This window comes from Palaemon carinicauda, chromosome 31 (genome assembly GCF_036898095.1).
Source record: "Palaemon carinicauda isolate YSFRI2023 chromosome 31, ASM3689809v2, whole genome shotgun sequence".
NCBI classification, from domain to species: domain Eukaryota; kingdom Metazoa; phylum Arthropoda; class Malacostraca; order Decapoda; family Palaemonidae; genus Palaemon; species Palaemon carinicauda.
This window is the reverse complement of record NC_090755.1, coordinates 12,567,765-12,580,245: the sequence shown is the minus strand read 5'-3', so window position 1 is coordinate 12,580,245 and position 12,481 is coordinate 12,567,765. Positions and strand designations below refer to the sequence as shown.

Sequence of the window (12,481 nt, the reverse complement as noted above, 5' to 3'; positions counted from 1 at the left end):
ATGCAATTTTCTGGAGGAACAACTCTGTCTTCGCTTCTCATTAACTTAGGGAGGTGAGAGTAGACTTTGGCAAGTGCTATACCTTGGGCTCATACGTAGCTGCGGTTTCTGTATTAGGCAAAGGAGTTAATAACCCCACTCAACCTTGGTTTATATGCATGTATGAGGGTTTGCGTTTTTATGATAGTCTGAGGACTTCGTCTTGTGGTACGGTTCCCTCAGTCTAGGTAGATAGTTTATGTCTATGTTGCAGGGTTAGGTGGTTAGTTTTAGTAAGGTTGCAGTTTTTATTATATGGGGCGAAGGTAGTTTCTGAAGTCTAGTCAAGTTGTTGGTCTTATCCCTTTGACAGACTCGATTGAGTTTTTTGCAGCATTGCAGGCTTACTCCTGGATAAACTCTCCTAAGGGAAAGCCACTCTAGAGGCTGTACCTTTGAAATCAGCTACCTTAGCAGGCAAGGAATCAAGGTGTTTTTATCTCCTACAACTCTGTTGTTTCCCCAACGATGTTTACTGTCTGTTTCCCTCCTCTAAATGTGTGAATCAGCTATATATATATAACTGCCAGGTAAGTACTATTCATAAAAATGGAGTTTTTATGAAAAAACAAAGTTTTATGAATACTTACCTGGCAGTTATATATATATTCGAAGGCCCACCCACCTCCCCTCAGGAGACAGGTCGGGCATAGATGAACTGAAGTCTTGAACACTGAAATGTTTCCTTGTACCACCCTGTGACGGGTGTAACCACCTACCTCCCAACCACCACAAGGCGGTTGCCTCGTTTTGAAAAATTCTGCCGATTTAGAGATATCAGCTATATACTGTATATATAACTGCCAGGTAAGTATTCATAAAACTTTGTTTTATCATAAAAACTCTATATTCAGTTTATTGAGCATATTTTGTTTCCAAAAAAGTAGTGAATAAATGTTTGGAGAAAGAGTTCACTAGTGAAAGGGGGACATTTCTGATACTCCACCTATTTCCTATAAAATTTCTTATAAGAATGATTAAAGAATTTGAATGTTGGTTTAATATTAAAAGTGACCAAATCTTTTTTCCCAATTCAGATGACAGCCGGTCTCCTAAAGAACGTCGACGAGAAGTTAGGGATAGAGACCGGGAGAGGGAACGTGAGAGGGACGGCCGTGGAAGTCACGATCGCATCAATTCTGTTGTGAGTAAAATCTCCAAAAGTTGAAAATTTGGAAGTCGATTGTCTTTTTCCTAACGTACAAAACTTTGGCTATTTAGAGGTCACGATCACATCAATTCTGTTGAGTAAAATATCTTATAAGTGAGAAAATAAAATGCTATTTATCCTATTTCTAATTTTCTTTTCTTCACAACAGCACAAGAAAGAAGAGAAGGAACGTTTGGGACGGGTGGGGGACTGGTCGGAGCATGTAAGTTCCAGTGGCAAGAAGTATTATTATAATTGTCGGACAGAGGTCTCGCAGTGGGAGAAGCCTCCCGAGTGGTTGGAGTGGGAACGAGCACGTGCCAAGGACCCATCCAATAGGTCACACGAGAAAAGCTCTGCGAGACAAGGTAACTTCTCTTTCAGTTGGGTCCTCGTATGTGAAATCTGTGTCGGGAAATATCTTGCAGAAATTTCAGTAGTTGACGATTTAAGTTGAAAAGTGTCTGCTGTTACGAGGTCTATTTTTCATGAGCTTTTTTGCAAATTCTGAAGATAGACAGAGTTGATGTCTTACAATTAAATTCAATTGTTTAAGGCTTGGTACTTTCAAAGGATATGCAGACGTGAAAATCTTTCATTTTTATTTTGAATAAAATAAGATACATTATTTGTACTTGTAGTAAATTAATTTACTCATCCACATTAACTAAAAGGAACTTTGTGTGTCCCTTGATAGTCCGCTGATTTGGGACAATCAACGGATGATCCGTGAAAACCAAGTGAAGTGAACTGGGGTTGAAATAGCGTACAAAATGTACGCATGCACGAAATCTGTTAAATGTAAAGAAATCTGCCAATTAGTAATAGGAAATGGAAGCACATTGGGTATCAGTAATTTTAGCAATGAATATAATGGGTAAAGTTTTATAAAAGTTCAATTTTTTTTTTTTTCACTGGCCAAAATCTTGTTGAATTTCTCCATTATGAGCTGGTGATCAATGTCATCTCCTCTTTTAGATAAACATTCCAGTCTAGGGGAGAGTTATCGGGAAGTGCGCGACGTCAGGGATAATGATAGGGAAAGGAGTGAGAGGGATAGAAGAGAAATCTACCGTAGCGATGACTATGATAATAGAAGAGAGAACAGGAAAGTTAGTAAAGGTAAGATCTAACCATTTCCGTGCACAGCCATACCTCGTGTTGAGTCGACGGTCGGTCTTGGATCGCGACTATTAATTAATGCAGAAATTTACTTGGTACGAAATGACCCTTTTTATAGTCGCATAGGGTAACTTTATTATCAAGTCATACAGTGGTTCATTTATTTGTAACTTTGCTTATGATATACAATTTGATTATAAAGTATATGAAAAATGAATTATTTTGATTTTCTGAATTTAAGTTGTTAAACATAACTAAAGAATGCGGAAATATATTTTTTACTTAACAAAAGGTAACGAACTCGACACAAAGACACAGCGAATTAACACGAGGTATAGCCGTGTACTGAAAAGACTTCCTTATATTCACAAATACTATATCCTTGAATATATTTTGGTGTCATATTCAGAAAGCAAAGGTCACGAGGTGCGTGGAAAGGCAGTGATTTTATAAAGAATCTGAAGCACTATGGAAAGGTCCTCAACTTGCAATTATAATGGGTTCCAAGAAGCAGTTTGTAAGAAATTTTATCCCATGGTTGGCCTAACCTTGCTCCCATGCTTACGGTTTCCAGTTAAAAATGCTTCAAGTTGTCCCAATTTCATATGAAATAAGTATCAGGTTATTGTAAGTGTCCTTTTGCTTACTGCATTAAATATATTGTTTAATACAGTATTTCTTGCTTAAACTTTTGATACAATATGATTCATGATTTCAGTTAGATTTCTGTTTACATAGATGTTTTGTAAGTTGAGGATCTATTATTTTGGGCAAGTATTGAAAATACTTTTTTTTATATAATTTCTGCTTGAGTCTGTATTCCTTAGAGGAGTGTACGTAAAACGTAATTGCTAATACCAGGCCCGTTTGCCGTTCCAGAAGGAGGGACCGATGATATGGAAATTTCTTCTGGTGACAGCACGCCAACCTCGGAGCATCACCACCATAACCGGGGGCCGGGTGAAAACAGTCACCATGAAGTAAGTGGGGCCAATGTGTCGTTAGCATCAAGTCTAGTGTCTACCTCTGGCACAACCTTAACGTCCACCCACTCCAGCACTGCGCCCACCCTGTTGCAGTCTGGAATCAGATCTAAACTTGGTGCCACCATGGTTATGCTACCTACATCCCTCCCCACTTCGTTACCTCCCCTGGGTAGCTGTTCGTCATCGTCTGCGGGTACCAACACCATAACCACCTCATCTTTAGCTAGCAGCATCCCCGCGTTAGCCGGTTCCACCCCGATGGCAGTGCCGCAACTCCTACCCCATCATCCGCGTCTCTCGACGCTTTCCAATTCCATGAACTGCAAGAGTGGATTACCAGGTGTTGACGATAATGTCAATCATTCTACGAACGATGAAGGACATATCGGAAAATTAGAGCCACTTTCAATTTCTGCAAATAATAACAATATCGGAGGTGGCGGACCTCCGACGCCAACTCACTCTGAAAACCAAGATGGAATAGACATTAGAAAAGGTATAGATATGCATATAGTAAAGCTTGTGTTAATCTTAAATTGAATGGCTGCTAACTTGAAGGTTAAAAGTGCTTCATTGATAAAAGTGAATGTGGTGTCAAGTGTGATCTCTCTGAATGTTTATGGTGATTAGCAAAGCTCTAGTTTGTGATCTTTAGCACAGTATGCAGTGACCGTATGAACAGCGATAAGTATATATCTAATATTTTTATTTACTGTTTACTTTTAACTGCAAATTGTTCTAGTGATCAAGGTTTTCTTCTGTCTTTCTCACCTGTAGATTTAGTATGTGTTTTCTCAAGCATGAAAATCTCTATTATTTGAAGTCTTAGCCTAAGAATTAATTTTTTTATTTCATTTTTTGCATGCGTGAAAATAAGGACAGGTTTTTTTTCTGATGCATATTCATTAAGTCGGTATATGTTAACCCCTCTGCAGGTTAGACTTGAAAGGGAATATTTTTGGGGGAAGAAATGCCCGTACACTCATGATTAGTGAGAACACACCACCAAGTCCACTATTAAAGGCTATGTTCAGGACTGAGGTGTTTTGACGTAGCCTTGTTTCACTGACGATTTAATAACAAAAATATTTCTTTCAAAATCTTTCATGATAAGAACACATGCCAAAATAGTTTAAGGCAGAATCCATCTGATAAAAACATATATATTTCACTATGTTTACAGTTCACAAGTACAGCCTAGGTCATGATTGATTTAGCGGAGGTTATCGAAAGGAAAAACCCTATACAGTTTAGAGTACTGTAGTGTAGCTGAATAGTGTATTTTCTAGTTAGGGATTTCTTGTAGTCTTTACATATGATGGTTTAATTTTTTGGGAAAAGTATGCATGGTTTTTTATGCTTAAAAAAATATTAACAGTTACTTGGGTTAGATGACGATAGTAGTTGTGGGCTGGATCAGATGTGCATTTTTGTGTTTGGAAACTTCTCTAGCAACAGCGTGTTGACTGTAGGAATTCCTCTTTGGTATTTTAAAGTAGATTCGCTAATCTTGCCCTCGCCAGTTGATCCATGCATTGAGTTCGTCCTGGTTTGTCATTGTTAGGTGTATCACTAAGAAGGGAGTTATTGTGTCGTTGAATTTCAAACTGGGAGAGGGAGCAAGAACCTAAGGGTAGCATTGTGGCAAGATTTTGATGTAGTGTGAGGGAGTTAATTTAAGCATGTGCCTCTTTTCATAATCTTAGTGGGTGATGCTTATAACAATCAAGTTATTTATTGATTAAATTTTTTTTCATTTAAAGATTTTGTTTAAAAATTGCTTGCAGATAAATTTGACCAATTAAATCAATATATAAACTACAAGTGTTTTAGTGAAAATGACTCAGGTGTGATCTTGAGGAAGGTATAGTATGAACTAAAAGGCAAAGTGGATGTCTTGTAGCTAGTGGCCAAGAGTTTAATTTCCAGGAGAGCCTGTCTTTTAGAGATTAATTTTAACAGAAATACGGCTGCTTATGTTGAGAGTACAAATATAGTATACTGTCCTTTACAAAACCGAGTTAATATATTTTCAAGTATCTCGGCCATGGCTGTGTAAATATGCTGTGGATTCATTATTTTAGTTTTGTGATTATTTACAAGAGTATTAGTATATCTTTCATATAGTTATGGATTTGTAATTGACATTTCATCTTGATGGCCTTATTCAACCTATTCTCTCAATAACCCCTTTCTGATTGAGCATGGGTAATACTGAACTGTGTTTTTTAATTTCTCGTTAGATTTGGAATCTGAGCGTTACTTCCTATGGCTGGGAGCCGTGGGGTTTACTATGAAAGGTACGACGAGTTTTTCTTGCAGCGATAGATCGCTGGTTTGCTTTATCTGTTTGTCATTGCATAGGAAAAGAATCCATATGGTTTTGGCAAGGTGACATTGAATCAGCCTTGACACATTGCAGATGCTATCCGACGGGAGATATATGCGATTGATTATACTGTTTTCTGATAGGTATCGTTTGTCGTTTGACTCTAAAGGAATGGAGTATCATAGGATTTTTTGCTGTACTGAGAATTGGTCACCTCTCTTAGACAACTAGGAATGTTACGTATTGTATTAGGAATGCATTAGGCTACTTATGCAATACTATAGAAACGTTGTTAGTGGATGAATTATAATGCTTTTTGAATACATACGTCTATAGCTAATAGATTCAGCATTTAGCAGACAAACTTTCTTGGCTAATTTGACAACAAACAAGGGACTTGCGACTGATAAACAAGGTTGGAAGTTGATGACTTGGTGTTTGTCTTGGTTATTTAGTGAATAAATGTGAGGATTATAATGAAATTTAAGACTTGGTCTTTAAAATGCCCATCCCTTCTATAGCCATTTGTTTTGACCTGGTTATCTGTTATCAAGTACCCAATTTGACATGTGCTTTACTGAACTGTTCAAAATTAGCTTTGTAACCTACCCACAAATTTATGGTAGTTTAATTGTTTTTAATAGCTGTGTAGTTCATCATCCTTTTGCATGTTTGTAGGTAAACTCCTTCCTAATTATTTTGGTTTATCCCGTGTTAAATTGAAAAAAAGTGCTTAGTTTAGGTCATCGTATTTTACCGCCGGAGTGCGTTGTTGATCGCCTCTGAGGTATAGATCTGAGCAACGAGGCCCACCTAGTCTAGGTGTGTTGGTTAAATGGAGTACGGTATTACTAAATCTTCACAAATATTTCTAAAGCCTAGTTTTAAAAGTTGCTAAATGAAATGAATCGGGAGTAGTGATGAATTTATTTACCGACAGCTGTATGGATAAGTTGAAGATTGATTTTCCTCTTGGAAAAGTGATTACAGTAATGGAAAATCAAGCAGCGGAAGGAAATTTAATCGGCTGTGTTCCTTTTTCATTAATAGCTCTCTTGCCTAGTCAGAAAAGGGACTGTGGGTGGGGTGATAGATTTTATTTGTGCAGGTTGAGATTAAAAGGGTTGGTCTTTGCGTCGTAGCGAGTATTACGTCGCATTTAAGAATAAATTCACGATAATCCAGTATGGCTACATATGCAACTCTTGATTTCTGACACTTTCAATATGCACTCAAGTTGCATAAGAATGTGATGCATTTTATCAATTATTGCAACTAAGAATATCTTGTTTTCAGAATTTGGTTCATATTTGTTGTTTAGTGTAACACTTATTTAAGAGGCGTGTATATTGGTGGATTAGTTTCCCATTTTGGTTTTCATATTTATAGATCTTAGAATATACCGTTACAAGTCTTAACTAGAGGGATACTCAGTAGAGCGCTGTCCTCCGCCAGGGCAGCTTATTTCTCGACATTTTAGACATATAGCTCGTCCTTGACCTTTGAACTTCCAAAATTTAATCATTTCCAACTCTTTACATAAGTTTAAAATCCCTGCAAGTTTCATTAATTTACAATTTAAATTATGGCCTTATAGTTTATGACTGGACTTTGACTTTGACCTTGAACTCTACCTTGACCTTCAACCTTACATACATACATACATATACCAAGGCACTTCCCCCAATTTTGGGGGGTAGCCGACATCAACAAATGAAACAAAACCAAAAAGGGGACCTGTACTCTCTACGTTCCTCCCAGCCTAATAAGGGACTCAACCGAGTTCAGCTGGTACTGCTAGGGTGCCACAGCCCACCCTCCCACATTATCCACCACAGATGAAGCTTCATAATGCTGAATCCCCTACTGCTGCTACCTCCGCGGTCATCTAAGGCATCGGAGGCAGCAGCAGGGCCTACCGGAACTGCGTCACTTAACTTAACGTGTATTAATTGGTTTGGATTTTCATACACTTGAATATGAACCAAGTTTGAAGTCAGTGACAATGATGTCCAAACTTTGGCTGATTACGTGCATTTGGCTTTTTGCTTGACCATGATCTTTGACTTTGACCTTCCAAAATTTAATCATTTCCAGCTCTATGAAGAGGTAATCCCTGCAAGTTTCATTACTCTACAATTAAAATTGTGTCCAGGAAGCTGTTAACAGACACACACACAGAAACAAACAGGGTAAAAACATAACCTCCTTCCAACTTCGTTGATGGAGGTAATTAACATTCAAGTCACACTTCTAAAATTTGAGATGTTGCTTGAGACGGAAGGCAGAGTTTTGTCTAGTTAATTAGCTCTCGGAGGTCCTGAATCCAACTTTTTTTTCAGTTTTATCTTTTCAGTTTGATGCCCTCAGTGTTGTGCGCTTTTGACATAGCAGTACTTGTCCCAAAGAAAAATTTAAGTGAATTTTGTTTTGTTGCTTTTTCCAATTAGTGTATATTATTCGTTTCGCAGAGTTGTTGTTTAATGAAATGATGATAGTGATAACATGCAAGTGAAAAGAGAAGACATTAGGTGTTAGTTCATTCCATATTTTGTACAATACTGCAAATGGTATACAGTACATTTTCTAGTAATGTCACACACCTCACTATTCATAGTGTGCTTGCTTCGAAAGTACTGTATATGTACTAAAATTAGAATCTTGCAGATAAGAGTATCGTGTTGTTTCGCAAAGTTGACGCGCAAAATCGTGTAACGTTCCACATTTTTGTTTTTAATAAGTACAGGTTTCATAGAAAAAAAATTCTAATATCTGATTTTCATAGGATTTTAATTTTCAACTTATTTTTTTATCAATAAATTTTAATATGCTTAAATTTAGAGTGCATTTCAACCATAAACAATTGGCTTTTAACTCTACAGTATCAGTATTGTTCGATATAAACAAGTGTTTTGTTGTTGTACATAGTGTGATGTGACTATGAATTTTGTCATGAGTTTTGCCTTGTACTGAAGCTGTGTAATTGTACCATTACCTCTGAAAAGTAGTTTGAACTACAATACTGTGGTAGAAACACTGTAGTGCAGAGTTTCTACCGCGAGAGTTATGGGGTCCTTTGACTGGCCAGACAGTACTACATTGGATCCTTCTCTCTAGTTATGTTTCTTTCCCTTTGCCTACACATACACCAAATAGTCTGGCCTATTCTTTACAGATTCTCCTCTGTCCTCATACTCCTGACAACACTGAGGTTACCAAACAATTCTTCTTCACCCGAGGGGTTAACTACTTCACTGTAATTGTTCAGTGGCTACTTTCCTCTTGGTAAGGGTAGAAGAGGCACTTTAGCTATGATAAGCAGCTCTTCTAGGAGGATACTCCAAAATCAAACCATTGTTCTCTAGTCTTGATTAGTGCCATAGCCTCTGTACCATGGTCTTCCACTGTCTTCGGTTAGAGTTCTCTTAGTCGAGGGTACATTCGGGCACACTATTCGATCTAATTTCTCTTCCTTTTGTTTAGTTAAGTTTTTATAGTTTATATAGGAAATATTTATTTTAATGTTGTTACTCTTCTTTAATATTTTATATCTTGTTTCCTTTCCTCACTGTGCTATTTTCCCTGTTAGGGCTCCTGAGCTTATAGCATCTTTCTTTTCCAACTAGGGTTGTAGCTTAGCTAATGATGATAATAATACCTAGCGTGTTAGTCAACCACGTCTATCTAGGCAGTGGTCTGTGTTTCGGGGATTTATAAGATGATCAACCCTAGGGAACCGAGTACTCGCGGAATCTTGATCTTTGCGTGTGTCTGTTGCTTAACCTCCGTGAATAAGGACGGCTGACTTTATAAACTATATTTTATCTGGGCAGCTCTGTAGGAGTCTTTTGACTCCTTGTGCCAGTAAATCTCCATCCCCTTGATTAATTAATCACTGTTGATAGTGATCCTTGATATTGATGTATTTTTTGTGATTGCTAAGGGTGTTTGTAACTTTGACAAAACCGCTGAGATTATAGTACGAGTCTCTTGCTGTAGAGGATGTCTTGTTCTTTCCATAGTGCATGGAAATAGTTGTCTTTATTATAATGTCTGGAAGTATTTTAGTTGTTGACGGACAGAACCATTTGGGATTTAGTCTTAGCAGAATTATGGAATTTATAGGTTGATTTACTTTAGGAAGATTGCAGGAAAGGAACTCTCTAATTTGTTCATTGTTTTTTAAAAAGACCAATTTCATGTGGCTACTTTCTCCTTGGTAAGTGCAGAAGGGAGACTAGCTATGGTAAGCAGCTCTTCTGGGAGAAGGACACTCCAAAATCAAATCATTGTTCTCTAGTCTTCGGTAATGCCATGGTCTCTCTACGGTGATCTTCCATTTTCTTCGCTTAGGTTGTTCTTGCTTGAGGGTATACTCGGGCGCACTTCTGTCGGTTTCGTTATTCCTTTGCTCAGTAGGATATTTTCCTTGTTAGAGCACGGGTTTATAGCATCCTGCTTCTCCAACTATGGATTTAGCTTGGCTAGTATTATTATTTATTATTATTATTATTATTATTATTATTATTACTACTACTATTAGCAGCTAAGCTACAACCCTAGTAGGAAAAGCAAGATGCTATAAGCCCAAGGGCTCCAACAGGGAAAATTGGCCCTGAGAGGAAAGGAAATAGGGAAATAAAAAAATATTGATGATAAGAATAATAATAGTATTAATAATTATGAAGATGATAATATGATATGGTTTACAGAGTTACAATCACTATTCATCAATACACTACCCATCTAATCTTTGTTTTAGATATTTGAAAAGTGTCACTAGAAAATCAGGATGAATTTCTTTAGCCTTATAGTAAGATTGATATTGAAGGGAATAGTAGGGTAATAAGGTTTTTTTAGTTGCACCCATTAAATCTTTTCAGCAAATTCCTATTTTGTGCTTTTTGATTCAGGGCTTGACCCATACTTCACACGTCATGGTTACACACATGGTGGCTATTAAGGTTTCACTTCTTATACACACTTTTTCTCTCTGAAATGTGTAATTTGCGTCAATTTGTGGATCAAGTTTATCGACTCACTCTAGTGATGAGGTAATGTAGGATGGTTGCAGCAGGCTTTGAAAATTGTCTTTCTGTTCACCATTCCAAAAAGTTCATCCAGAAGTTTTTAATTATAAAAATCACAATCGGTTTGGTTTCCATGAATTAGTTTGTGGTGACGTAAGTACAAACCTACATTAAACACGGGTACAGTCCATTCCAGCGTTCAAACTGGTACAGCTGATGAAGAATTATCAAGGATCAGGATTTGCCTTGTATCTGTAGCTGTATTCCCCGATCTATAAAGTTGAGTCCCCTGTCAGGTTGAGAGGAATGTAGAGAGGAGAGGTCCCCTTTTCTGTTTCATTTGTTTGATGTCGGCTACCCCCCAAAATTGGGGGAGGTGCCTTGGTATATGTATGTATGTATAAAGTCCTGCCTATATTATGTTACTTGGCCGTTTATCTATGCCTAATACTGCTTTGCCCTTACTATGTTTCTAATCATTATTTTCTTTTGCCGTTTAGAGATCTTTCATTCATTTCTTGTACATTAGAGTAGGCAGTCTGCTGTTTTGAAGCAAGACAATTGCTTTGTTTTCAAGTGTTCTTTTCAGGACCTTTGATCGTGTAATTTATAATGTCTTCATCTGTCTTGTAATTGTAATCTCCATTGCTTGCCTTTTAAGAAATATTATTGGGCATTCGTAAGACTTTTTCTGTTCTTTTGTATTGAAGGAATTGTTGCTTTAGTCTCCTAAAACCAGTTGTGGAATCAATTGTTGTTGAGGCTTAATAACTAGTAAGTCTTTGACCTGACTTCTCTTTTCTGGACAATGGAGTTAGGGAAGGGATGTTTTGATAGTTACTTCTAGTAGTAGTGAGATTTTTAAGTAAATTTGGTTTAGAAAGGACATTTTCAGATTTTTAAAATGGAAATTTGTCATCCAGAATTTACTACAATCTCCTGAATGTCTTCGTCGTCTTTGTTCCCTCATCTTCCTTCCATCCCCACTACAATGGGATCAAAATCTTTAATTATACCAAGCATTGTACAGTACTTAGACCTTGAGTATTACTTAATTAGGACATTAAGTATTTAGGGCCTTATTTCTTTAGTTGCAGAAGTCCCAGTCTTCTTGCACTCACTTTGTCCAAAGTCTAGAAATCTTCCGTTGTACCCTGTGCTGTCTTTTTTATATACAATACCTTTGCTTCAGCCATGTGTTTTTGAGTAACTATAGTCAATTCTTTTTAGTGAGGCAGATTTGCACTGACTCGCAGGGGTGCCCTTTTAGCTTGGAAAAGTTACCTGATTGCTGATTGGTTGGACAAGATCATTCTAAACAATCAGCGATCAGGAAACTTTTCCAACCTAAAAGGGCACTGCTGCGAGTCGGTCCAAATGCACCTCAATTATGTTTTGAATTGAACTAATTTCCGATTCATCTTCGTTTTACTTATTTGTTCAAATGACTGAGAAGACTGATATAACAAACATTGTTGGTAGATTGTTGGATTCTTCCCTAGAAGTTATGACCGATGTGTGTAGTTTTTGAACGCCTTTAAATCTTAAGATTTTCTGTACTTTGCTTGCAATGCTGTATTTGCCATCTGGCAAATTCTTTCTGCATTACAGTATATGGCGCGGGTGTAACTTGCCATTTCTTACCTCTTCCAACAAAGTTAGGACGAGTTGATTTTTTCCCGTTTGTGAACAAATTCCTGGCCACAATTTTACTCATAGAGAGCAGTGAAACTTTCTGGGATTAATTGTTGAGGTATGGAAGTGATTCAATTTTGAAAGTCCTTGGTTAAAGGTCAAGGTTGAGCAAAATGTCGATCGAATTAGC

At 37.3% G+C, this 12,481-nt stretch overlaps 1 protein-coding gene across 6 annotated transcripts in view; it reads left to right on the top strand.

Annotated features, from left to right (window-relative positions):
• The window catches only part of LOC137624294 (WW domain-containing adapter protein with coiled-coil homolog), a 61,723-nt gene that overhangs the window by 27,286 nt on the left and 21,956 nt on the right, over positions 1 to 12,481 (top strand). For 2 of the 6 annotated variants that reach the window (XM_068354863.1, XM_068354861.1), the window contains exons 5-9: positions 1,077 to 1,183; positions 1,359 to 1,557; positions 2,168 to 2,311; positions 3,191 to 3,793; positions 5,541 to 5,597. In XM_068354863.1, the coding sequence (XP_068210964.1) occupies positions 1,077 to 1,183; positions 1,359 to 1,557; positions 2,168 to 2,311; positions 3,191 to 3,793; positions 5,541 to 5,597 (1,110 nt within the window). The remainder of the gene's footprint in view (positions 1 to 1,076; positions 1,184 to 1,358; positions 1,558 to 2,167; positions 2,312 to 3,190; positions 3,794 to 5,540; positions 5,598 to 12,481) is intronic. The other 4 variants (XM_068354862.1, XM_068354866.1, XM_068354865.1 and 1 more) reach the window with 4 other exon arrangements.